A 27,292-nucleotide genomic window follows, 5' to 3' on the forward strand; every position below is an offset into this window, starting at 1 on the left:
CTGATCTCTGCTTTCCAAAGATGTGATGCACCACAGTTGATTTATGTTGCAAGAGGGAGTGACACAGATTTTTCTTTCCTTTAATAATAAACACCTTCATTTAGAAACAGCACTTTGTGTTTACTTTTGTTATGTTTGTCCAAAACAGAGTGAGTGAGTGAGTGAGTGAGTGTGTGTGTGCGTGTGTGTGTGCGTGTGTGTGTGTGTCTCTCTCTCACAAAAACAACAAAAGAACTGTTTTACACAACTTGGGTTTATTTATACAGTTGTTGTGTACTTGGGTCATCTCATGTCATAGCCATTAAATACCCCATGAAAGAACAGATGAAACGAATAATGACAAACTTACTGAACATCATGTGACCAACTCTGAAAGCTACGAGGAACATAAATGCTAATGACCAAAAGAAAGAGTAAACTGATCAGGAGGGAAACCACGAGGTTCTCAGAGAGAGGAGAATCAACACGTCACACGGCGCCAAACAGAAAACACCGAGCTCGTTCAGCGCCGACTCGGGTGGAGGATCTCCCGTACCTGCACAGTCTCTGGTCATGTCAGACTCTTTTATGAGAGACCTCAGCAGAATAGCAGAGCCCACATTAAGGCACAAGATGATACATGCCTCCTTTACACTGCAGAAAGAGAGCAGATGGACAAAATATATCATTTCAAATATGAGTTGACATGCGCTCTTAGGTCACAGCAGTGTTTCTTAAGCATGAAGGCTTCATGACATGGACGTCTTATCTGTGTCTGTGGGGGGCAGCGGCCCAAGCAGAGGTGCCCAGATCCCCCCACACCAGCTATGTTTGTCTACAGTCATTACTGGTTCCTGCTGTTGTGTTTGTTCTCTGTATTTTTGCAACAAATCTGGGATAAAGACGTCTTGATCTGTTATATAATCTTGCATATATGTAATGTGATTTTGAACAGTTGTAAACTTCTGTATGACGCAGACATCGTGACTGATAACTCAGTATCGGTTACGATGGCGTCCATTTGCCGTAGCATTTGTTTCCTGAGCCTGTACTCTGTGGTACCCAGGGCTTCTTGTTCTCCTACCCCGCGCACACACAAACGCACACGCACACACAGACACACACTTACTGCTTAAAGAAGTTCTCTGGTTTTTTGCAGTAGTGACCAAAGAGAGGAAACAGATTCCGGGTCATGTCAAACTGAAGCTGAGCTGCTCCACCATCACTGAAGTTGTTACAGAGGATCACCTGCCAGAGGAATAAAGTTATACACTGAGACACGTTTGTGCTGGAAGCTCAGCACTACAAAACTGACAGAACATCAAGTGTATTTACTGTGAAGTCAAACTGAAAGGTTACATTTAGTTTGGTTTCAAAAATATTTTTGTTTGTTGTTTTTATTTAGGAGCAAATGTCTGGACAGGGAACAACTTAAAGTATTCTACAGTCTTTTACAGTGTAACTCCGTATCGTTCAGAGACGTCACTAAACACATTTTTTTTCTCTTTAAATTTTTAACTGGCAAATTTTCAGAGATCTTTAAATGTGTTGGTCCCAAAAACAGACCAGAGCCAAGAAAGGGTGAGCATTTAATATTTCATTGTTTTTGAAATATTCATGTTCAATGTGGGAAAAAATGGCCTGAAAGTGGCTCAAAAGAACATCTTTCAAACATATATAAAAAATATTTTGACATATGAAACAAAAAATTCACAGCAGGGAAAAATGTCAACATTCAACCGATATATTCAACACGCGGCGTCATGGCAGCGATAGCTCAGTAGGTAGACTGGTCGCCCCATGATCAGAAGGTCGGGGGTTCGAATCCACCGAACAGCTACCCTGAGGTGCCACTGAGCGAGGTCCCTGCACACTGCTCCTGGGCGCCTGCTTAGTGACTGCCCACTGCTTCACTGAGTGAACGGGTCCCACGGGGATCAATAAAGTAAACATTATTCTTATTAAATAAACCAATGCAAAGAGCAGCCTGCAGCGTTTGGTGGGAACCTTCAGCAGTTTTGACTCTTCCATCACACTTCCACACTGAGCAGACGTTTATTGTTTGCACGCTCTGACACAAATCAAGGACAATAACAGTGAGGTGGGTTTAGTGAGCACTGACTGCTTACGTCTTGGTAGAGAAAGTTGTCGAGTCTTTCCGCCAGGCCCTGCCAGGCCAGGTGAAACAGAGAAAAGCCAAGCACCTGATGAAGGTTCAACAGTCTGTCCCTAACGCACAGCATCATGGGACATGCTGTACTGGACAGGGACATGGTGGACTGGTCTTGTTGTGACGGCAGGGACAACCACCTAAGTGAAGAACAGAGTAACAGCTAAAAACTTAATGAAACTCTGTAATGTGGGACTTTGTTATATTTCTTAGTGGCAGAAAAAATATTAAAAGGACTCAAGAAACGATAATAAATAAAAATAATGATCAAAACAACAGATTGAATGTAATTTTATAAAAATAAGAAATATGTCACTTTATTTTGATGATGTATCTGAATAATAGAAATAATGTGAAGTTTTTATTAGTGTTGTCCTGCAAAGCCCCACAGTGTAAATACAGCCAACGCTGGCACAGGCCCGCGAGCATTTCAGGCTTTTAACTTTACACAACAACAGTAACTATTATTATTTTTCCTTCTTTCAGACACAAACATGTGTTATCTGTAGTTATTTACAAGCTCTTGTAAAGGTGGGGGGGGAATATAACCTGGCCAGGTAAATATGCTGCAGTGCTGGATGACACCACAAGGTGGCGCCTCCTTATTTTGCAACATTGTAATGAGTCTCACCTGTTTCACTGTCAGATTTCGCGTGGTTCACCTGGTATTTCTGTTTTCTTGCTGACACATTCAGATCAAACTGACGTTATTGTTATTTTGACCTAAAAATATTAGAAAAATAACCAGATGCTTACTCTTACTACTTATTACTTCCAGGCTGGACGACTGTGATTCATTATTATCAGGAAGTCCTAAAAACTCCCTGAAAAGCCTTCAGCTGATCCAAAATGCTGCAGCAAGAGTCCTGACAGGGACTAGAAAGAGAGCAGATTTCTCCTGTATTGGCTCCCTGTTAACACAGTACCATAACACAGCAACAGAGCACTTCACTCTCAGATTGCTGGTCTACTTCCAGGATATTTAAAAGTAGTATGAGAGGCAGCGCCTTCAGCTGTCAGGCTCGTCACCTTCAGTGATACTACGATATAAATTTTAAGCTTCATCGTACTGTTGTAGATCTACGTAGCAAGTTTCATTTGTTAAAAGCATTACAACTGATGTATGGAATTATATTAAATGACTTTTGACTGTTTGGAAGCAGAAGGACGAAGCGTCCTGCAGTTACTGTGAAACAACATAAGCCCTCGTTTAATGTATACATTTACGATTTGGAAAGCAAAGTTTCCCAAATTAACTATAAACAGTAATTGTTTGACACAAACTGTCGCTGGATTACTTTAATGCACAAAAATAAATCTTTAAACCAGGTTGTGGTTGTGAAGCCTCTGGACTGCTGTCCCGTTAGTCTAAAGCTACACAGATGTCTGAAAGCTAAAACTTGATTTAAATTGTGTAAAACAATACAAAGAATTAGCCTGTCGTCAACAGGTAATTCTCACCTTTCTTGGCAATATGGTTTGGCTTTTTCTTTTATTTCTCTCATGAGAAAATCCAGCAGTCTTCCCAGCATATCTCCCTTTAAACGATCCAGCAACGCTAAGAGACCGTCAAACAGAGAGCCCTCGAGAGAAGCCAGACGACCCATCTCCATGATGCCCAGGCCTCCGGGTACAGCTTCTTCACCGAGTGAGACCGCTGTCTGCTGCAACTGTAGGAAAAACTGAAGAAAGGAAAAGAACCAGAATTATAAAATCTTAAATATCACTCATTGGCTCAGCTGCAACAGGTCAATGCAGCACGATCTTCTAAAGATTTACTTTTTGGGCATCCCTGCATGAATGGAGGGATTTGTGTGTCCCAGTGATCACGGGACTATGTTGTCTGGAGAAATTTGCCTCTGGTAGGGTCTCCCATGGCAGATGGCCCCCACACCCAGGACCAAAAAGCAATTCACAGAACCCTCAAGTAGCAGAACAGTCCAGTGCACCCTACAGGAATGGGGTACCTGGGTCCTACCCTGGAGCCAAGCCCAGGACAGTCTCCAGGGCGAGGGCCACATTGGCCCGGCACCTTGACCAATGTGTCCCGGCCAGGCTCAGTCCTAAACAGCTGGGTCTGACGTGGCCACAGCTTTGCGCTGCACCCAGAGAGACCTGGAGAATAAGATCAGTGACGATACACGTGTCCTCAGTTTGGGAGGCTGAGCGCAGGCTGAGCGCAGGCTGACCATACACCTTTTGGTACCATGGAGGCTGTGAAACGCTCCATCTTACCTGAGAAGGTTAGTCCCACCGACATGAGTGTGGCACATCGGTGCAGATGAAGCTGAAACCATCTAATGCTTGATCGCTGGGTGTTCGGTGAGCCCCAAAATCTCAGTCAGCAATCTCCAGGCCAGAGTGACCCTTGATGGTGAAAGGGCTTATCCCAGTAACGCCTCGGCTCCTTCATGCATGCCAGGACAGCGGACATGGGGAGGGGTGAGTTTCCCCACCGATGGCGATGCCAGGCCGCGACACCTGGGCAGGAGGAATGGCATCCTCCTCATTTTCATCTACAAGGATATCCATGTTAACACTCTTCTCTTCATCTTCTCCGTGCTTCTCCCCAAAGTTGAAGAGCTGGTTGAAGAGAGGAAGTTGATCCTCTGGGGGGGACATGGTCCTCGGGGGGAAGGGGGGGGGGGCCCAGCATGCAGCAGCTGAGCTGGATTCGCCACTGGGCTTTGCTGCAGTGACGCGAAGGAAGGGATCGGCTTTGGGGTCACAGCCACTTGCAAATGCTGCTCCCAGATTCTGCTGGGCATTACGTGGGAGTGTTTGCAGGAGTCGGGGTCTGCTTGCAATGCCTGTGCGTGCTTGAAGCCCATTTAGGCAACGCAGAGGGGATGGGGGTCATAGCTGAGACGGTTAGTCTGCACGCAGCTGGGCAAGGGCGAAACACGACACCCTTAACCTAAACCCACTGGGGTTCATCTGAGAGGGTCCAGCGGCTGTATGTACTAAACCTTCGCTTTGGCAGCTAGCAATAGCCACAAAACCAGAAGCTACTTGACGAGCTCGTTTTGTAACACGCAGATAGCAGTAACACAACACCCACTATTACAACAATATATCAGCTCGACGAATCACAGCATAACAGATGTTCTTGAGAACCAGAAAAACAAGTTCTACCTTGACGGCAGCATCATTGAACAGATTAAGTTGAACAGACTGAGGAGCTCATGGAAAAGAAAGCGAGGATGGCTGGTTTGGGGCCTGGGGCTCTTATAAGGGGGTCAAGGGGACCCTGTGTCCTGGAAGTGATTGGTCCATCTTGGACAGACAAGCTGGTAGTGACGCTTCCATGATTGGTCACTGCTGCTTCTAGTGAGATACGGAGGAAGGTTTGAAAGAGAACACCCACCACATCGTTTCCCCAGTCTCCCAGTATGGTGGAAATGTAGTTGACAGCATTGAGGATGGCACAATAACGGACACCCAGTGGGCAGCGAGACTCCTCCTTCATCACCTAGAAGGGAAACGAACAGAAAAACATTTAAAAACTGACTGGAACTTAAAACTGTTTCTGAAATAGCCATAAAACCTTTCCCAGACTGATGAGGAGAGACAATACTACTGTGACCATAACACACCTAAATGCTCCAGACCGGGACTGCTTCTGCATTTAGGCTTAGATAATAAGATCAACAAAGAGGTAAACATTGTGTTTTTTAATGCCCGTACGTTTTGCCCATCTGGTGCTTAAAGGGGTTAACAAAGACTATGAAACGTGTGCACATGAGTGGGTGCACAGAGCTGTGGTCACCTGGATGCAACTAAACTGGACTGCACTAAGGAAGAACGTGCCTGATAGCCCAGCAGTGGATGGACATCACACTTCATCCACTATGACTGTGAGTGATTACTGTCTCTGGGTAAAAAGAGGATTTTGTTCACTGATTTGGAGCAGATGATGGAGAGATAACCTAATTCCCTGATCTTTCATCTCATTTTGTCAGCTGTTGTTTTGAATCTGAATGTTACCTGAGTGAGTCGTATACGAAAGTCATCCACGAGTTCTTTCTGCAGCTCCAAAAATTTCAGTTGTGCAGAAGGACAAGGTAAGGTCCGGTACCGCTCTAAGTATGGAGGGACGACAGAAATAAAATTATTCAAAAAATGTTTATATGCAGTAACAGGAAATAAGATATTTTATAAACTATTTTGTATCCCTTCCAAACACAGCTCGTATCGTTATTTTTTGATTCCTTCTTCACCCGATGAAGTTGATTTACCAGTATAATCGTTTGCACCAGTATCACTGGTAAGAGTTTGATGCTACAACCATGCTTGACTCTTTATAAGTGGGCCGCACTTTCTATTACAGCTCTGTAATAAAGTGGTAATAGTACGGTAACAGGGGAAAGTTAATACTATGCAAATAAATTAATAACCGCATAATAGCGCCAAATCACAACAACAGTCGCCTCAGGGCGCTTTATGTTGTACAGTAGATCGTACAATAATAGATTCAGGAAAACCCAACAATCATATGACCCCCTATGATCAGCACTTTGGCGACAGTGGGAAGGAAAAACTCCCTTTAACAGGAAGAAACCTCCGACAGAACCAGGCTCAGGGAGGGGCGGGGCCTGATCATTCTGGATTTAACAGGAAGCCAAAACAGGAGAAATCTGCTCTCTCTTTCTAGTCCCTGTCAGGACTCTTGCTGCAGCATTTTGGATCAGCTGAAGGCTTTTCAGTGAGTTTTTAGGACTTCCTGATAATAATGAATTACAGTCGTCCAGCCTGGAAGTAATAAATGCATGAACTAGTTTTTCAGCGTCACTCTGAGACAGGATATTTCTAACTTTAGAGATGTTGCACAAATGGAAGAAAGCAGTCTTACATATTTGTTTAATATGTGCATTGAAGGACATGTCCTGGTCAAAAATGACTCCAAGGTTCCTCACAGCGTTACTGGAGGCCAAGGTAATGCCATCCAGAGTAAGAATCTGATTAGATACCATATTTCTAAGCTTTTCAGGGCCGAGTACAATAACCTCAGTTTGATCTGAATTAAGAAGCAGAAAGTTAGCGGCCATCCAGGTCTTTATGTCTTTAAGACATTCCTGCAGTTTAACTCATTGGTGTGTGTTATCTGGCTTCATGGACAGATAGAGCTGGGTGTCATCAGCATAGCAGTGTAAATGTATGCTATGTCTTCTAATGATGCTGCCTAAGGGAAGCATGTATAATGTAAACAGAATTGGTCCTAGCACTGAACCCTGTGGAACTCCATAATTAACCTCAGTGTGTGAAGAGGACTCTCCATTTACATGCACAAACTGGAGTCTATTAGATAGATATGATACAAACCACTGCAGCTCGCAGGCTGTTTGTATTTATGCTTATTACAAAGAACCTATTAGTGGTAATAACTTACCTGTAAGTGCGACCTGTAAGCGTACTGAGATTGAAAAGCCTCACATTTACTTCTCTAAACAAACAAACATAGTTCTTCCAGGTGCTACTGAAGCTCTTGTTTGTTAAATGAATGTTCAGTTTCCAGCATGTCGTTTCTTCAGACTTCAACCATCCAATCAAATAACTGAGACCAAACGAGTCAACAGCAGAAAAAGTTGTTTGGTGTTGGCACAGAAGATTTGGCAAGTTTCTCATGGGTGCGACAAACATACTCTGCTACTCAACCCACAAACGCATTTTCACTACATCATGGCACCATTTAAAGAAAGATAAAACAGGCTTTCCAACGGCATAGAATTTATTTCCATAAAGCAGTTTACAACAAAGATCATTTCCTTACCTCACCTCTTGCTCTTTGGTGAAATGGTGTTATACATAAGTTAGAATATTATTAAACATAACAAAACAGCTCAAGCTAACCTAAAGCAGACAACGATACTCAAATCTTACCAGTAATAACCTGCAGCAGAGTCATGAAAGTCTCCGCACAGTCTGGAGCCTTCAGATCATCCATATCACTGATGTCCTTATACTGAGAGCTCCAGGCTCTTTCAGCCGAGAGCATGGCATCCATCTTTTCCACTGCCACTGTATGTACAGAGAAAGATTTGTGTCAGTTACTGATCAAACTTGGAGACGATGAGATTGTAATGCAGGCTATCGTATGAAATGAAATCTTACGAGCAACAGTAACAGCGAAGAACAGCCACATGTAGTTTAAAGAAACAATCTGTCACATTATTCAGGATGATCTGGAAGGACTGCAGGGCCTTTATGCTACAATATAAGGTACTGTAAGGCCTTAAGTTTGTGAGGCTATATGTGCGATCAGATCTTTACATGTGTGTCAGTCTCAGGGTCCGCGGATTAGCCGCACTGCTGTCACTGAGTTCTGACCATTGAATAAAATATTTTGTGCAGCTGCTGACACACAGCTGATTCTGTATTTTAGGCAGTACCACACCATCTGAATTCAACAAAGTGGTCCAGGACGTCCTGTTGACTAAATGCGCTCCTGAGTGTTTTTGCTGTTATAATGACATTTAGTCTAAGGCCGTGTTAAAGAATAACCAGGCACGTCACTGCAACGGATGCTAGGACTTAATGCAAATCCTCCAAAAGAGTGAATCGACTTCTCTGGAGTGGATCATGCAGCATTGCTAAGTCTTTGCTGTAACATTAACAGTAATTTTGAGAAACTGTTTAGTAACCTAGTGTCACTGGGAGACAGTGAGAGTCTACTACTGTTAGAAACTTCACCCTGCATGACCGTCATTACGCCGTCGATGAGCAGCATTAATGTTTCATCAATCTCAGTAAGATCTCAGCAATATTAGACCGTGTCCTTCATGTTTGACTGTAATTCACTGCAGTTTGGGTTTTTACAGCTGCAAACCAAACACGTGGTCCAAACTGCTTCAGGATGAAGACTTAACAGCATCACAGTAAGATTTGTTTCGCATATTGACCAAAGAGTTCACGGTGTCAAAGAGGTGAATGATGCAAGAACGTCACCTCCTCTGTGACTGACTCATTTATATGGTGTGCGACACGTATACTCGGGGTTAGCAAAGCAGTCACTTTCCACTGATTGGAGTGATGTAGCAGGTGGAGCTCATTCAAACAAAATCTGAGTTTAGCTCATTTAATATTGAAATAACAGCATAACAAATGAGACCAAGAAAAACGTGGTCTCATTTGGAGCAGCAAAGACCAAATCGTCCTTAAAAACTCACTCTTCTTTTCCATAGTGAGCCACTTCTGTAGGACTGCATCCTCGAGAAGGAGGTGAAGCACACCAGGCAGCTCTGCTGGGTAGGAATGGTTGCTTCTCAGCTCCTTCTCAAATTGCAGCACCTCCTCCACCAAGTGACAGAAGAGCACATCATCATACAGCAGCTTAGAAGCATCACTGGCCACTTTCTCTTGGACTAGAGACAGCAGGCCTCGACACAACTCCACCTACACGAACACAAAGGTACTGCTCAGTTTCAGGAAACAACGAGTTTGCATGAGGCTTCCCTGTAAGCTGCTCAGCAGAGGGTGGGAAAACATTGTAGTGCTCTTGTACAATAATAAGTTGTAATAAATATTAAATCTGCCTCTGAGGTTTGACGTCAGTCTTCTCTGTGGCGTCGCTGAAATAGAAACTGCCCAAACTGCCCTGAGCTCCAATCAAATGTTTACTGTGTTACAGTTTAATGAGCTGTGTTTGAATCTTATAAGCATCGATTATTTCAGTTAGCTGAAACAGTTCTTACTTCAAATATCCTCCTACAGTCCACCTATAGTCACTTTTATGCCCACACTTTAGGAATGAGTGAATTATAGCATAGTAACAGAAAGCATACCTTGGCACTTAGAGTTACCCCTCCTCGGTCCAAGATCGGCTGGATCGTTTCCTCCATGAAGGTGGAGTTGTTTCCCATCCACATGAGAACCTGTGTGAGGTACCATTCTGGCTGAAAATACACAAAGAAGTTTATTTTGGATTGTGATGACAGTCACAAAGCTAGTCTCTCTGATACAGCTTGTTCTTGTAGAAAACACAGGACTAAATAACAGCCTGGATTAAAGTAATTTCACAGGGTAAGTTTATGCAGCCATGACAGAGGGCTCAAGTATTCCTGTTCCAAACAGCACCCAGTTTCTCAGCAGGAGGATGCAACTGCAAAAATACTCTACAGATGACCTGCTAACAATGACGACTGTGACCACAGGAGCAGACAGTTTGAACCATGACAGAAGCACAGACTGCTACTCAGAATCTAACAAACATCCTCTGAACGCTTCCAAGTAAAGAAAAACATGCACAACAACAACTGAACCCACTGGTGAGGACGAGGGGATGCCCTGGAGCTGATCATCATCATCAGCACATGACCCACAGCAGCGTAATTACACGTGTTACCAAACAACACATAACCTTAGCATACGTACATACGATTACTGACATCGCCTCTCAGAGCGACGGCTCAGCTCTGAATACTCCGTGTTAATCCTTTTCAGAATCAGGATACTTTATCAATCCCTAAGGAAACTATGTAGGAGCGAAATTTTCAGCCTCTTCTTGAATCTTTTCGTAAGCTATGCTTTACTCTTGCAGGAGACGTCCTGAATGGATTCGAGGCCCCATCGCCCCCCAGCATCAATAACAAGCTGCTTATTGCAGAAGTTATGACACTTCACTCGCTGATGAGCACCCGGCCTCGGAGCCAGGGAGCGCTCGATCGCTCAAGGCCGCATTAGGAGGAATTTACTGTGGAGCAGACAGAGCGCACTCGCTGTACGCTCCACGCCTGCCTGCAGCGTGTTGTCAAGTGGACGCAGTCTGTGAGCAACTCTAAAGCTTGTGCTGCCGTGAAAGAGCAAAGTTACAAAGCGTTAAACTGAAAGCGAGAGTTAAAAATAATGAAAAGTGTGCACCGCACCCCCATCTGTGCTTTTGGTGAGGTGCTGTCCACGTGCTCGCCAAGGTTCAGAGGATGGTTTGGATCTATTAATCATCCAGAAATCAAACAGCGGTTCCTTCAGTAACTCATATGTACGCTTATCAACAACTAGGATTTCAATATAAAGCCACAGAAACATGACTTCCCTGTAACATTGATCATGACAGCTAATGCGATCCCACCTTAAACTGACAGAACAGCAACCCTGTGATCCGGCAGCGCGGCAGCACAGCGCACATCAAACACTTTGTTCCCTCTTGTGTTAATCAGCGTCCAGACTTTGACATGTTGCTGCCAAACGTTTCAGTGGTCAAAGCTGTTTTCAGTGACCTCTGAACTCTCACCTTACTGACAGAGTTGGTCTGCCGGTTCCCATAGAAGTGGTATTTGAACCTCTTGTTGAGAGGCAACAACATGATCTGGATGGGCAGACAGAGGGGAGCAGGTTTGGACATCTGAGGAGAGGACAGAGCTTCACTGGAGTCCAAAGTCCTCTGAGACAGCAGATCATCACTGTCAGACAGTTAAAGAGCAACGTGTGCGCAGGGAACATGTGTTATTATAAAGACGGCTCTGCACGCGTGTGGTGGAACAAACATTCCTGTTCATGTCTCCACGTGGAGACGGAAAACCATGTTTAAACTTTTAAACAGTGTCCCCAAAACAAGGTCGTCTGAAATTAAAAGGTCTCTTTGGTTACACCAAAACATAAGCATGGGAATGTATATAATGTTAAGAACTTAGTGTGTGAGTGTGTGTGTGAGTGTGTGCGTGTGCACCCATTTACATCAGGTAAATGAAATAATAGTTAAATTATTTAAATTAAGTCAATTTTAACCTCAAATGAAAACATGTCCGATTACATTTTTCTTTAACAAAAATGAAGCCAAAATGCACAAAAAACCACATAAAAACATGCAAAGTAACAGCCAGGTGTTCGTGATCAGGCCACGTGGTCAGAGGGCCCGGTGGCGCCAGTGTCCGGCAGCCTCGCCTCTGTCAGTGCGCCCCAGGGTGGCTGTGGCTACAATGTAGCTGCCATCACCAGTGTGTGGATGTGTGTGTGACTGGATGTGGTGTAAAGTGCTTTGGGGTCCTCAGGGACTGAGTAAAGTGCTATACGAATACATTTACCATTAAATTTATTAAGCCTGCCCACCTGTAGAAACGCAGAGCATTCAGTTTTTTATTAACAAAACTCCATGAATATGGAGGCTGAAGGGACATTTCCCAACAATTTAAAGTCACAAATGAGAAACATGGCAGACAGTTTCCAGTCATCCTAGGAGTATTTACAAGGATACGAGGTCTGCAGGGCGAGGAGCTGCCCGACCAGCAGCTCCAGCTGGCCTTCAGTCTCCTGACAGCTGGGCGTCGGTGTCAGTGACTGAGTGGGAGGAGAGATGATCGGCCAGTGAAGCTGAGTCAGCAGCTTCTCAAAATCACTGTGAAAGAAGAAAATGGATTTGGGTCACATGTCAGGGGACATCTTTGCTTATTAACAGCTAGCTCGTTTTAAAGAATCATCAGCAAATTTACAAACGAGCTGATGATGGAGCGTGTGTCGGATTCATGAATGTGTTTCTGAACTGAAGCAGCCTGGAAACTCCCATCAGGGAGAGGCAGCAGCAGCTCCATATGTTCTGAAATATGTGGTTCTGGTTATTATTTATTATTAACCTGTCACCATGTCTTTAGTCTAATAAGGCACAGCAGCTTTGAGGGCTCCCACCTGGTCAGACGGTCCTTCATGATTTTGTGCCAGAAGCTAAGAGTTGCTTGGAGGAAGTTCTGGAGATGAGAACATCTAGACTGGTTTAGTCCATAATCCAGAGCCGCCATGCTATCCACTGCCCTTATGGCTTCCCAGGCACTGCTGGTCATCAGACACTGCTGAACTGTAGCACTGGAACACAAGACTGCACGTCAGCGCTTTCATTACACCACAGCAGGCACCAACAGGAAGACCACAGGCCATGAACGAGACTCAGAGAGGTGGGACGCCGAGTTACAGAAAAACATAAGCTATGATGTGCAAATCTCACCCTGGGTCGCCTCAATCAAATGACCATTTCGTTACCAGGCCTCTGGAGAACTTCAAGACATGTTGAGTCATTTAGCCGTTTAAATCAGCTGTGTTGGATCAAGGACACATCTGAAACCTGCAGGACACCGGCCCTGGAGGCCTTGGACACCGCTGCCCTGTACCATCAGAGTCTAGATGCATGCTCAATCATCCAGGTAAGTAAATGCCAAAGGTTCTGCTCATCTGGACGTTTTCATTGGGAGAAACGTTTCGTCACGTCTCGAGTCTCAGCTGACTGAAGACGTCTGAAAACATCCAGATGAACAGACTCAACCTTTGGGATTTCTCATCAGTGGCTTGATAAGAGAGTGCTGATAACCAGCCACATGGCCCGTCTCCTCTTCAGTTCAAAGGATGGGGCATCTGTGTTTTGGGGAAAGGATTTCAATTTGTCTGACCTTCACAACAGTTTGCTTCGGTCTGTTTTCCACGAGCTCTGGCACAGAGAACGGCACACTGTGCCCCCAACATGCAGGACTGACTTTTGACGCTGCACACAGACTTCTGCAGATTCTCAGAACCTTTCGATGACATTGTCGTCTGTAGATGATCTAATGATCCAACAGTCTCTGCAGTATTAGGTTGTGTTGATGCAGTTCTGAGACACGCTGCCTTCCTTAGATAATCTTTTTACATCCTGTCACGTTACAGACCTGCTGCCACTTAATAACATTCAAACTCGTTTCAGTGCCGCTCACTTTTCCCCGTTTTTGTTGCCCCAGTACCAACTTTAGAGGTTTGCTGCCATCAAATTTAAAATCAGCAGAACTTGGCTCCTTTCCTTCCTTATTTAAACATCTAATAGATCTTCTGCTGTGAATAAAATACAGATTTATGGGACTTACAAATCATTGCACTCTGTTTTTATGCACACAGCATCTGGACTTTAAAAGACGGCATAAAGCTTTGTGTTTTTAAATTGCTCATAAACAGTGAGGGTGTTACCTGAGCTCCTCTATGTGTTGAAGGCATCTTAGGTATTTCATGTGTCTCTCTATAAAGTCAACCTGGTTACACGTTTGTTCGAGTTTATCCATCCAAGGCTGGGCATCCTGTAGGTGCTGCAAAAAAGAGAAACAGACATTGAAGACGTCCAGTATTTCAGTCTGAAACCGTTTGATAGCAACAATGCTGGACAGCAGCAGAGAAGCGTACAAAGATATTAGGGTTTCTATGCTGTACAGATCGGTCACATTTCACACACACACACTTTATTTGTCTGTATTTGTCCTGTAAGCTCGGCTCCTGTACCAGAGGAGGATCTGCCACAGCATCGTATCTGTTCCTAGAACGGCCTTCTTCTGGCCACACATCTCAGATGTCAGTTTGGAGGTTAATGTATCGGCAACATCGGCACGGCAAGATGATGGGTGGTGTTCAAGGGAATCTCCTCTCAGATCTGGAGCAGGGCATCCCTGAGCTGGACTGAGGTGAAACGCGTGGTGTCGGATAAAGTCATGAATCCATATCCGTGATGGTTCTTTTTCTCGCTCCTGGTCTTTCGCGGGTTTCTGCTGCCTAAAGTATTCACATGAGCACATGATAGATAATAGATAAAGATAATCTCCCAGAGGTGTTCTACTGGATTTAGGTCAGGTGAGGATGGGGTGGGATCAACTCCTTCATCCTCCAGGAACTGCCGGCATACTTTCGCCACCAGGCCAGGCATCGTTGTGCACCAGGACCCGCTGCACCTGCGTGGGGTCTGACTGCGGCTCCACAGATATCATCCTCTCACCTGGTGTTCTGCTCCAATCAGATCTGTTCTCCCGGTCTGGGGTAAAAAGGCTGACTGTGAATGGATTATTATTTATTATTAACCTTTATTTAACCAGGAAAAGTCCCATTGAGATTAAAAACCTCTTTTTCAAGGGAGTCCTGGCCAAGAGGCGACAACATGTTGAAATTACAAAGTTACATACATATTATAAGTAACAATTACATTTTAAAAACATTTTTCTCTGGCTCTCTCAAGCTGGACTTAAAAGCATTTAATGAAATAAGATCTGCTATCTTCCAGTCTTTTTGCATCATGTTCCATGTAAAAGAGGCAGCATAAGTAAAAGCCCTCTTTCCCAGTTCAGTTCTGACAAATGGAACAAAAAAAGATCGCTTGAACGCAGGCTGTAAGAAACAGTACTCCTCCGTGTGAGCAGATCGCAAATGTAGGTGGGCATTTGTCCAAGCAGGGCCTTGTAAATAAAGATGCACCAGTGAACAAACCTCCTGGAGGACAACGAAGGCCATCCCACTCGAGCGTACAGATCACAACAATGGGTCAAGGCCCTACAGTTTGTAATAAACCGTAAGGAGGCATGATAAACTGAGTCAATCTTATGAAGACACTGGGCGGAAGCATTCATGTACAGCAGATCACCATAATCTAAAACAGATTAAAATGTAGCATTTACAAGACGCTTTTTTGTCTCAAAAGAAAAGCAAAATTTGTTTCGAAAGAAAAATCCTAATTTTAGTTTGAGTTTTTTCACAAGATTGTCTATGTGAGGTTTAAAGGTCAGAGAATCATCAATTAAAAAGCCAAGATATTTATACGTGTGCACCACTTCTATGAGGTTTCCCTCAAGAGTGGACACCAAGGGGACAGTTTGAGGAAATCTCTTCATGTTTGAAAACAACATTAGCTTTGTCTTTTCAGCATTGAGAACCAATTTCAGCTCCAGAAGTGTGTGCTGAACCACGTCAAAAGCTTTCTGCAACGATTCTATTGCCTTTTCAAAGTTTGAGCCAAAGGAATAAATAACTGTGTCATCAGCATAAAAATGCATACTAGCATTGGACACATTTTGTCCCAAATCATTTATATACATGATGAACAACAGAGGTCCTAAAATTGAACCCTGTGGCACCCCAGTGTGAATATTCAAAAGTTCTGAGCACAGATTTTCACATTTAATGCATTGAGTCCTGTCACTCAAATAGTTAGTGAACCAGGAGACGACATGTCTAGACAGCCCCAAAGAAAGAAGCCTATGCTTCAAAATGGCGTGATCCACAGTGTCGAAAGCTTTTGACAGGTCGATAAAGAGAGAAGCGCAGTGCTGTTTTTTATCCAGAGCAAGTATGTCATTTATCACTTTTGTGGCAGCCGTAACAGCACGATGCTGTTTTCTGAACCCAGATTGCAGTTTTGAGAGAACTTCATTAGGAGTACAAGAACTCTTTTAATTGCTCACTGATGAGAGACTCAAGGACTTTTGCCAAGACACACAAGTTTGATATTGGCCTGTAATTAGTCAGAATGGCCGGGTCGCCTCCTTTTAATATTGACGTAACAAAAGCAGACTTCCAAACAAGTGGAATTTCTTTATTTTGGATTGAAAGATTAAAAAGGATCGTAAGAGGTTGTGCAATGTAATCAGCTGCTATTTTCAGAAAATAGGGCTCTATTAAGTCTGGCCCTGGGGGTTTCCTGTGATCTAAGGCTTTAAGAGCTTTATGCACTTCCTGGACAGAAAAAGGAGAAAAACCAAAAAGCTCCCCAAAATATGTTTGGGGTTCTGTTCAGGGAGTCATGGGGGCTGCTCCAACAGAGTTAAATAAAAAAAACCAGTAGCTACGAAGTGCTTGTTAAAGCTATTTAAGACCTCAGTTCTGTCATAAACTGGGACAGAATCTTTTAAAATTAATTTTGGAAGAGCCTGTGATATTTTATTTATAGATAAGGACTTAATTACTTTCCCAAATTTCTGAGGGTTATTGAGGTTTTCTGTAGTAACAGATAAATAATATTCTGACTTAGCCTTCTTGATAAGTGTCGTGCATTTGTTTCTTAATTTCCTGAAATCTAACCAGTCAGTCAGGGAATCGTTTTTCCTAGCTTTTGCCCATGCCACGTTGGGCTGATGGATGGACTCTGATAATTCCTATGAAAACCAAGGGTTCTCCCGTCCCTTGACCCTAAATTTTCTGGCAGGTGCATGCTTATTTAAAATCTTCATAAAAATGTCTTTAAAATAAGCCCAAGCCAGATGGATGTCTGGTATCAGACTCAAATTTTCCCAGTTTACCATGGACAAGTCATAATGAAACGCTTGCTCACTAAATATTTTAAAATTTCTTTTACAGATGATACGCGGTTTACATTTAGGGATTTTAGTGTTCCTACTGGTAGCAACTACACAATGATCGCTTAAATCATTACAGAACACGCCTAGAGACAGGAACTTATGAGGGACATTTGTTAGAATTAGGTCAAAGTAGATTTGTCAGGACTCTTTATATTTGGCCTTGTAGGTAGGTTGACCAACTGGCTAAGATTAACAGAGTCACAGAAGGATATTGTTCTACTTTAGCTACAACACTTCCAAATAAAAACATTACTTATTAATATCTCAAGCTATATGCTGTATACTGCTGTAAGTGGGCATTAATGCATAAAATATACTGCTGCAAAACAACTAAGTTAACAGGAACAAAAGAAAAAGCACGACCCAGGCTTCACCGGCAGAACACTGCCTGAAGTCATGCTTCCTCCGGTGACTCATTTCCGTCCCATAGTGCAGTAGATGGCCCCCTTTTGACTTCAGGACTGCCGTAAATGTCACAGATTCAACAAGGTGGTGGAAGCGTTCGTCACAATGATGCTGACATTTCAATATGGCCCAAACAGATTTCCAAGCTGAACATCCATGACGCGCACGGATGTCGTGTTCAAGAAGCCGGTGCGCTGAGGATCGGCATGTAATGTCGCTAAAAGCAGCCATGAAGAGGTTCCACTTTGGTCACAAAGGGGCCGGCGTGGTCACAGCAACACTCAGGTGGACTGTGGCATTTCAACAAAGTATGTTTGGTACTAAGAAGCCCAAAGGTCGTCACACCAGCTTCAGTCTGGTGTTTGCAGGTCGATCTATGACTGATTGGGTTTTACTGTGCATTTTATTATCCAGTTATGCTTTTACTGTACTGGCAGTGTAACTGGGATCATTGGGAAGTGAAGCCCAAACACTACTGGCACTAATGCAGCCCCAAACAATGACAGAGGCCTCACTGAGTTGTATACATGGCTGTATACGCACTGTTGTCCCTCATCCACACTAATCACGACAATCTGAAGCAAAAAGCTCGAACTGGGATTCATCAAAGACACGCTGACACTGATGTTCAGCTCGTGTCACACATCACACTTTCTCCTACTTTCCTTCCTTAAAAATGTCTTTTTGTTTTTCTTTTCAGTTTTATTTCAACATTATCACAACATCGCCTTAGGGTACTTTATATATTTTAAGGTAATGACCCTACAATATTCAACACCCAGTGCATCATGGGAATCCCCGGCAGCCTACGTCTATTGCAGCATAACTAAGGGAGGATTCAGGCTCACCTGGTCCAGCCCTAACTATATGCTTTAGCAAAAAGGAAAGTTTGAAGCCTAATCTTGAAAGTAGAGATAGTGTCTGTCTCCTGAATCCAAACTGGAAGCTGGTTCCACAGAAGAGGGGCCTGAAAACTGAAGGCTCTGCCTCCCATTCTACTTTTAAATACTCTAGGAACAACAAGTAGGCCTGCAGAGCGAGAGCGAAGTGCTCTAATAGGGTGATATGGTACTACAAGTATCAGCATACTTTATTAATCCCTAAGGAAATTATGTGGGTACAGTAACAGAAACAGACTATTTAACAATACAATATGTGACAGATTTACAAATTTAAGAAATAGCACAATAAATACAAATCCCTCAATAATAAACATCACTACTGCAGACGATCTCAGTTGATGCTAGCAGTCGTTAACGAGGACCTGCTTGCTCACCGGAGAGCTGCTTAGCTGACCTTAGCTTCCATCACTGATTACACAACCCCACACAGCATGCTGTGGACTTGGCTGTGAAGAACTCACTCACAGCCACTGAAACACCAACAGATGGGACCGAGAGGATCCTCACTGGTCAGTATCATCGGGCACTGCTAACCTTCTCAGCGTCTATGCACCCACCAACGATTCTCCTGTTTGGGACACTCGAAAACCAAGGTCAGGGAGGTCCCTTATTCACGAGCTGCTGTTTGCAGACGATGCAGCATTCATGTCTGCAGCAGTTAGTCAGCCCTTTGTCTGAGGCCTGCAACAAGTTTACCTTAACCTTTAGCCCGAAAAAGAGAAGCATCATGATCCAGGATGCTGACTCCGGTCCATCCTGAGGTGGTAGACACCTTCACCTACCTTCCATCATCTCTAACTCCCTCTCTCTGGAGATACAAGTGATAGCAAAAACTGCAGCTGTCATGGCTGAACACGCGTGGTATCAAGCTTACATATTTGGCACACTCCTCTATGGCACTGAATCCTGGTCCGAGTAAGCCAGCCAGGACAGAAGGCTGAACAACTGCAGCCTCTGATATCTTAGACGTATTGTGGTAAACACCAACGTACTGCAGAGAGTCAGTACTCCAAGTCTGGGTGCACTGCTCAGTCAGAGTCAACTCAGATGGCTGGGCCATGTGCGATGCATGAACCCGGGTCACATCCCCAAGGACACGGGGTATGGCGAGGTGTGCGAGGGCTCACGCTGTCGGAGGACCAAAACTCCACTTCCACGTTTGGAAACGTGACATGAAGCTGACAGACATCAACCAAAACACCTGGGAAAGCTCAAGAGGCTCGGAGCGCTACCATCAAGGAGGGAGACAAGACAAGAGTACTTTGGCGTCCTTAGTGATGTCACTACCTTGTGCAGGATGTTGAAGGTAAGTTGTTCCCTCTGCAGCAGCGCCTCCAGAGAACACCTGGCGTCCTCGACAGCAGACAGAGCTGCTGAAACTTTAGGAGGCACCAAACTGGACACAGTCAGGACCTGAAAGGCAAAACAGAACTGCTTACATTTCATACTGAAGATTTCAGAGCGTCATGATTGTGTGAACTTTCTACAAACAATAAATTCTATAACTGTGTGTAAATGTGCAAAGTACACGAGTGAGTAACAGAAAGACGAGAGCAGCAGAAGGGGATGACAGCAGGCCTATGGACAACTAAATGTACCGTAAGGGTGTTGTTTGTATTTTAAACGATAAAAACTGGCTGCTTTGTGCACCAGTGACATCATCACACAGCCACAACCATTTATGCTCGCCATCACAAAAAGCATCACCACTCAGAGAGCAGCGCCACATCAACACCGACAGACGAAGAGGAAAAACTGAAAACCCCAAACGTTACATCTCAGACTTTACAGGCCACAGTTAGCATTTCCATCCATACGAGGGCGTTCATGAACAGTTTGTTAATTTCCATTATAAATAACTATAACGACATGTGTAATGGCATTTCAGTGGTGCAGCGTCCCCGTTTAAGAAAATCATAATTAAATTTATAACATCTATTAAATACAAATTTGTTTGTTAATTAGTTAGTTAGTTTATTTGCTTGTTTTAATCAATTTTAAATCATGCTTTTTATTTGTTCTTGTTTCTAATGTCTCTGTAAAGCACTTTGAATCACCTTGTTGTTGAATTGTGCTGTACAAATAAACTTGCCTTGCCTTACAAATAACTATAATAGTAGATATAAATAGAAATAATATGAAAAGCCTATGGGAAATACTGAACAGTGTTATAAAACGTGGGGCTGGACAAAAGAACTACAAGTATTTCATTTGTAACGACCATGAAGAATATGGACGCTGTGACAAACAGTCTCAATGAACTCTTTGTAACTGCTGCACCAAATTCAGCAGAAACAGGCGCTGATCCTGGGAGAGCACAGGACAAACCGGATACACCGATAGACAGAAATCCATATTCTATGTTCCTCACAGCCATCGGTGAAAATGACGTTTTTGAAACTGTCAAAAATGTAAAAATCAGAAATCTTTGGATTGTAATGAGATTGATATGATCGTGGTTAAAAGAGTCATTGAGGCTATTATAAAACCATTTACATACATCTGTAATTTATCATTTCAAACTGGTCGATTTCCAGACAGAATGAAAATAGCAAAAGTTAGTCTATACAAATCTGGCAACAAACACCATTTCACAAACTACAGGCCGGTCTCTTCACCACCTCAATTCTCAAAAGTTCTTGAAAAACTGTTTAAAAACAGACTGGAGAAATTTACACATAAACTACTCACTGAGAGTCAGTACGGGTTCAGATCAAGCAGATCAACATCATCGGCACTATTAGATTCAACAGAATACATCAGAAATATGTGTCTGGGTCATTCAGAGACTTGACAAAGGCATTTGACTCCATAGATCCTGATATATTAATAAGAAACCTGGAACGTTACGGTGTCAGAGGGGTCGCTCTAGATTGGGCCCGGAGTTATTTAGGTGACAGGAAGCAGTTTGTGAAATTAAATGCTCCTTATGTGCACATTGCTTGTGGTGTACCCCAAGGGTCAGTTTGGGCCCAAAATTCTTCAACTTACACATTAACGACATCTGTAAAGTGTCCAAAGTATTAAAAATGGTTCTCTTTGCTGATGATACAAACATCTTCTGCTCTGGTGATGATCTGCAGAACTTATTGGAGGATATGACTAATGAAATAAGTAAAGTAAAATAAATTTCTGGGGGTAAAAAAATCTTAACTGAGAGCTCACGTAAGATATATTCATTCCAAAGTATCATGAAGCATTGCAACACTAAACAAGGCAAAGCAGGTATTAGACAGAACATGCCTTCATGTTCTACTGTTCACTGGTTTCACCTTACTTAAGCTACTGTGCAGAGGTCTGGGGCCACAACTGTAAAACTACATTACATTCACTTTGTACTCTTCAAAAAACGCAGTTTGAATCATCCACGCTGCAGGTTACAGGTTACTGCAGTCTGAAATATTGAAATGTGCCGATCTAGTGAAATTCCAAACAGCACAAATTCTATTCAAAGCAAAAAATAAGGAACTGCCAGGAAATATTCAGAGTATGTTTGTTCTTAAAGAAGTTATAATTGAAGGGGTTTTTGTAAGTGAAGGTCCGTACTGCAAGAAAAAGCTTCAGTGTTTGTGTGCATGGAGTGAAGCTGAAGCAACGTCCAACAGAAAACGGTTCAAAAAGAGTTAAAAATATGATCTTCTTGAACTATAAAGACATGAAAATGTTGAAATTAAGTGAAAGTCTCTAGAAAATGTCATGATGTGATATTATAGCATATCGGAAATCTGTTCGCTATTTTATTACAGATTGTATCAGTACGGACGATGACTAAATACTGACTGATAACTTATGGCAAAGGGGTGGGATTAAAGAAGTGTGTACTTCTTACTCCCTTTCAACACGTAAATGAATCAGAATGGTAGCAATATTGAAATGTATCAACTTTTGTATAGTATCTTTTTTCTCTCGTATTTTCTTTACTAAATGTACCTGTACATTGTTTACATGTTTGAAATAAATTAACAAACAAACAATAATTATTGATACATATTTTAGAATTGTAATACATAATGCCAGAGCGTGCAGGGGTACAATCTGACTTTTCCGACCATATTCAATTTTCCCAAAAGGTTGACAACGCTACGTCTACATAGACAGGTAGGTAGGTGTGTGTGTGTGTGTGTGTGTGTGTGTGTGTATGACATCAAGACCAGGAAGTTCCTGACCATGCATGGAGGGTTTCACCCCAAGTCCAGCACCCTGAGGCTGTATGCTAAGCACAAGGAAGGAGGCCGGGGACTGGTGAGTGTCAGCACCACAGGATGAGACATCAAACCAGTGCAGGTGGTGGGAGACAGGAGGACTCTGGCCAAAACATCTCTGATGGACAGAGTCTCCCAGCCCATGCATGCTGAGCTGCAGAGCTCCTTCAGTGACAGACTGCTGCATCCTCGATGCATGACGGAGCGTTTCTGCAGGTCCTTCCTCCCTGCAGCTGTCACACTGTACAATCAGAACTGCTCCCAACAAACACAGGTTTACATCAATGCTGTAACTTGCACTATTTCATCATCCGATTCACACTATAAGCTGAGTTTGCCTCTTATCTGAAATACACTTTATTTACAGATAAAATGTATTTCATTTTATTTAATGGTAATAACTGTACAGTACTCTGTTTTTGGTAACTACTGTCCTTGATGTAAATATATATATTTTTTAAATTGTGTATGTTTCTGTTCTGTGCGCTGTTTGATGTACGTGTGTTTTTTTCTTGTTGCTGTTACAACCACATTTCTGCTTGTGGCACAATTAAAGGATTATTCTATTCTAAACATCCACGAGTACATCGTGGAGAGGCCACAACCCGCCGTGACCGTCCGTTACAAAAGCAGAGCTAAACCTGGCATCAACAAATGTACAACAAAAGACCTGCATGATGTACAAAACTGTTATTTCTTTGGAAAACTACAGCTCATGTCCCATTATGATCCACTGCTGTAAGAACTCATAATAATAATAAAGATGATTTTAGGTAGTGCCAGAAAGCACAGACACAGTGTATGTTAGGCTGTCTGAAACAGTGATGTGCTCCTGGTGACTTATTTTCACTGCTGATTAAATGGAGTCAGTAACTTAGTAACAACTAACCAGTTTCTGTCTGGTAAGATGAGACGTGAGCTCAGGTTAAATGAATAAAACAAAAACGTGTTTCTAGTGTCCAAAACAACAACAACTGTTCCTGTAATCACCATTAAAAGCTTTACTGGGAAGAAGTTGGTGTGAATCCTTCAAACCACCGCATTAACAAACTCCAACATGAAGAAAAACAAAGTTTTTAGTGATATTTAGAGATTTCTGAGGAGAAAATGAAGCTGCCCGCCGGTGTGTTCAAAGCCACCAGACAACAGGGGTTTAATCCAACAAGTCATTCAAGTCTGTTTTGACAACACTGAGACTGGAAAGCTGGGAGAAAAGAGCCGGAATAGACTCAACACAATCAAAACACTGACTTCTGGCAGTGGCTCATACCAGCGCCCCCCACTGGCTGCCTGGAGGAGTACAGTTTGATTTAAAGCTATAACTGAGCTCAAAACAAGGTTTATACAATCAGTCTTTCTACCATAAATCTAATTTAACTATTAATAAGTGCATAAACTTCACAACAACGCACAAACGTGTTTCTCGAGGACACAGAAATGTGTAAAAATACAGTGTTATAGACGTTTGTTTCTTTACGTCTTACATTTTTAGTGTAAAAATGGAGATATATAGAAACATGCACCGTCATACTGTTCCCACGCCAGTGTCCACGCAACTGCACCACTACTAATCTCATATGTGGGCTTGTGCACGTTTTTACTGAGCTGTGATTAGGACACAGACGCTGGCAGCCCACAGTTCATTCTGTGGGCTGTGAGGTCATTGTGCAAATGTCCTGTTTATAAAGCTGCAGTCAGCTGAGACTGAAGACGCCACCTGGATGATGACGAAACGTTTCTCCCACGGAAACGTCCAGATGGACACAATCAGCCTTTTGGGAGCAATTACAGGGTTGGTTTGTTTGTCTTTAACTGGGAGACTCGGTTGCCACATTTCCCACCTGTCCCGGTGTTAGTGACACAGCGAGCAGGACCGCATCTCACGCATTCTTCGCTGTGTTTCTGTATATATGATGCTTTCGTTCACCTGCTCCTTCAGCGTGTTGTTCTGCTCGGTCAGATGTTCCATCAGCTCACCGACGGTCTTCGGGCACATCAGCTCGGTGTCTCTGTCCTCCAGGAAACCCGCCACGAAGTCCTCCGCAGATAAAGCTTCGCGGTGTGGCGCTGCCGTATGAGCAGGCTGTGAGGAACATGTTGTTATTTCACTCTCTGCTCGCGCTGGCGTTCCTGTTACGGCCGCCGCCATCTTTCCTCTCGAATGCAACGACCGCCTTCCTCGGAGGCGCTCGTGAATTGTATTTGGGTTCCCCGCGGGAAGAGGTCACGCGTGTAGCGGTCACGCGTAGTTACACACATGCCAGGCTTTCATATTAAATTTTCCTTTATAGATTGTCTCACATAAAGGGACGTTACCACGCGTGTCTTGCTCTCTTGTAAACTGTAGCCACTGCTGCCGTATGGCCCGTGTTTGTTTCACTAACACGAGGAGTACGCTGGAGGAGAAAACAAGCCCACATTTGCCTGAAAACGCCTACGTCACAGATGGCGCCGTCCGCTACACGTCAGCACATTCATTCATGGTACCGGGTCCAGTACAGCTGATTGTAGTATCGATACCAAGTCAATGCAGGACCGATACCAATACTATTGATCTACAGACATACCTTATGTAGGGGAGCACGTGACATGACTCATCACAGGTGTGCAGATTCCGAGCACACCTTAATGACCACTAAATCACTGTGATTCTACAATAATAAATAACAATGAAAACACACCTTTCGTCTCCAACACACAGCTCAGGCTGTTTAAACGTGCTGTTGGCTATAAACAAGACACAAGAAGATTCAGACATTTTTCATACTGTTTGTTAATTCACAAAAAAATTATAATTCAGTGAATTTAGAAGATAGAAACAAAGTATCTATCGCACTACTATCGATCCAGTATCAATTCCAGTGTTGTTGTCGATACTATTAATAATTGGATCAATGTGCCGCCTCTAATTCATGTATACAGATGTATAGTGCTGTTTACCTGAGTACCTTAGCACACAGTTGAGCTGTAGCATATTTTTCCATGCATTAGTTAACTATAACTGAATATATGATCGAATGTTATGTTGTCTGTCTGTCAAACTGATCTTCATCTCGATCTTTGTGACCATTCTGTAGAACAGATGTACTCGCTCTCCCTTTCACTTCCTGTCTCTGCCTAATGTTTTTCATGTTTGCGCTTCTATTTTTCACAAACACACGCACGTGTCTCATTGTCATTTTTGAAGTGGATTGTGAAGACCAATATAGGCTATCTATTAATTTAAACACTGGAATGCAAATAAATATTTTTAAAAATGCAAGGAAAACCATTAGCACTGCAGGTGAGCTATTTGTTAACAGTTGTCACGATTCTCATCACAAATTAGCACTTCTGGTGTAAATATCTCATGAACAAGAGAAAGCCATGCAGGTTCATTGTAATGGAAAACTCAGACTGAATACATAATTCCCAAGTCACAATATATGTCATCCACAGCAGTATATTCAATTCAATTTATTTACACAGCGCCAAATCACAACAACAGTCACCTCAAGGTGCTTTATGTTGTACAGTAGACCCCACAATAATACATACAGAGAAAAACCCAACAATCATATGACCCCCCATGAGCAGCACTTTGGCGACAGTGGGAATGATATGCTGTGTGCAGGCAGTTGAAGAGGACCCAAAACGCTGGACTCAAAACTGCACTTTATTGCAGCCTTGGGAGAAATATAAAACAATAACAAACTAAACTGGGAAATCCAAGACTATAACTCATGAGAAAACACACATGACGAGAAGGGAACCAACATTAACAACGCAACAACAAGAACTAACTGACAGGGACTAAAATACACTGGCAGGCACATGAGGATACGAGGAACAGGTGGGCACACAGCTGGGACTCATGGACATAACGAGACACAGACCTACAAAGTAAAACAGGAAACACACAGATTATTTTACAACACAAAACTCAGGGACCCGAACAGAGCACAGAGGGAAGACACAGGTAAGGATAAGAAACATGAAGTAGAAAGTAATAATAATAAACTCAAAGCGCTGGGTCACCGATTCAGGACCGTGACAGGGAAGGAAAAACTTCCTTTTAACAGGAAGAACCTTCGGCAGCATAACTAAGGGAGGATTCAGGGTCACCTGGTCCAGCCCTAACTATATGCTTTAGCAAAAAGGAAAGTTTGAAGCCTAATCTTGAAAGTAGAGATAGTGTCTGTCTCCTGAATCCAAACTGGAAGCTGGTTCCACAGAAGAGGGGCCTGAAAACTGAAGGCTCTGCCTCCCATTCTACTTTTAAATACTCTAGGAACAACAAGTAGGCCTGCAGAGCGAGAGCGAAGTGCTCTAATAGGGTGATATGGTACTACAAGGTCATTAGCTTCCTGTCTGACAGATGCCAAGTGGTCAGACTGGGCAGCATCACCTCATCCCCCGTCACACTGAACACTGGTGCTCCACAGGGGTGTGTACTGAGCCCTCTCCTGTACTCACTCTACACCTACGACTGCACAGCCACTAACAGCTCCAACATCATTGTGAAGTTTGCGGACGACACTACAGTGGTGGGTCTTATCACCAACGGTGATGAGACGGCTTACAGGGAGGTGGTCAGCG

The 27,292-nt window shown here is 43.2% G+C and overlaps 1 protein-coding gene across 1 annotated transcript; it reads right to left on the reverse strand.

Annotated features, from left to right (window-relative positions):
* Positions 1 to 235: 235 nt before the first annotated feature.
* Positions 236 to 25,131, reverse strand: rint1 (RAD50 interactor 1). Its single transcript, XM_085436331.1, has 15 exons — positions 24,642 to 25,131; positions 19,800 to 19,925; positions 14,063 to 14,178; positions 12,764 to 12,937; positions 12,336 to 12,476; positions 11,376 to 11,544; positions 9,931 to 10,041; positions 9,316 to 9,541; positions 8,030 to 8,167; positions 6,137 to 6,231; positions 5,517 to 5,621; positions 3,611 to 3,831; positions 2,109 to 2,289; positions 1,109 to 1,227; positions 236 to 633 (listed from the first exon to the last, which is right to left on the reverse strand). Exons 1-15 carry the CDS (start codon positions 24,861 to 24,863, stop codon positions 423 to 425), a joined length of 2,355 nt encoding a protein of 784 aa, XP_085292457.1. The 5' UTR covers positions 24,864 to 25,131; the 3' UTR covers positions 236 to 422.
* Positions 25,132 to 27,292: the final 2,161 nt, after the last annotated feature.

This window comes from Copadichromis virginalis, linkage group LG17 (genome assembly GCF_057382275.1).
Source record: "Copadichromis virginalis isolate Kocher_CV1m ecotype Utaka linkage group LG17, C_Virginalis_male_GT1.1, whole genome shotgun sequence".
Classification (NCBI taxonomy): Eukaryota; Metazoa; Chordata; class Actinopteri; order Cichliformes; family Cichlidae; genus Copadichromis; species Copadichromis virginalis.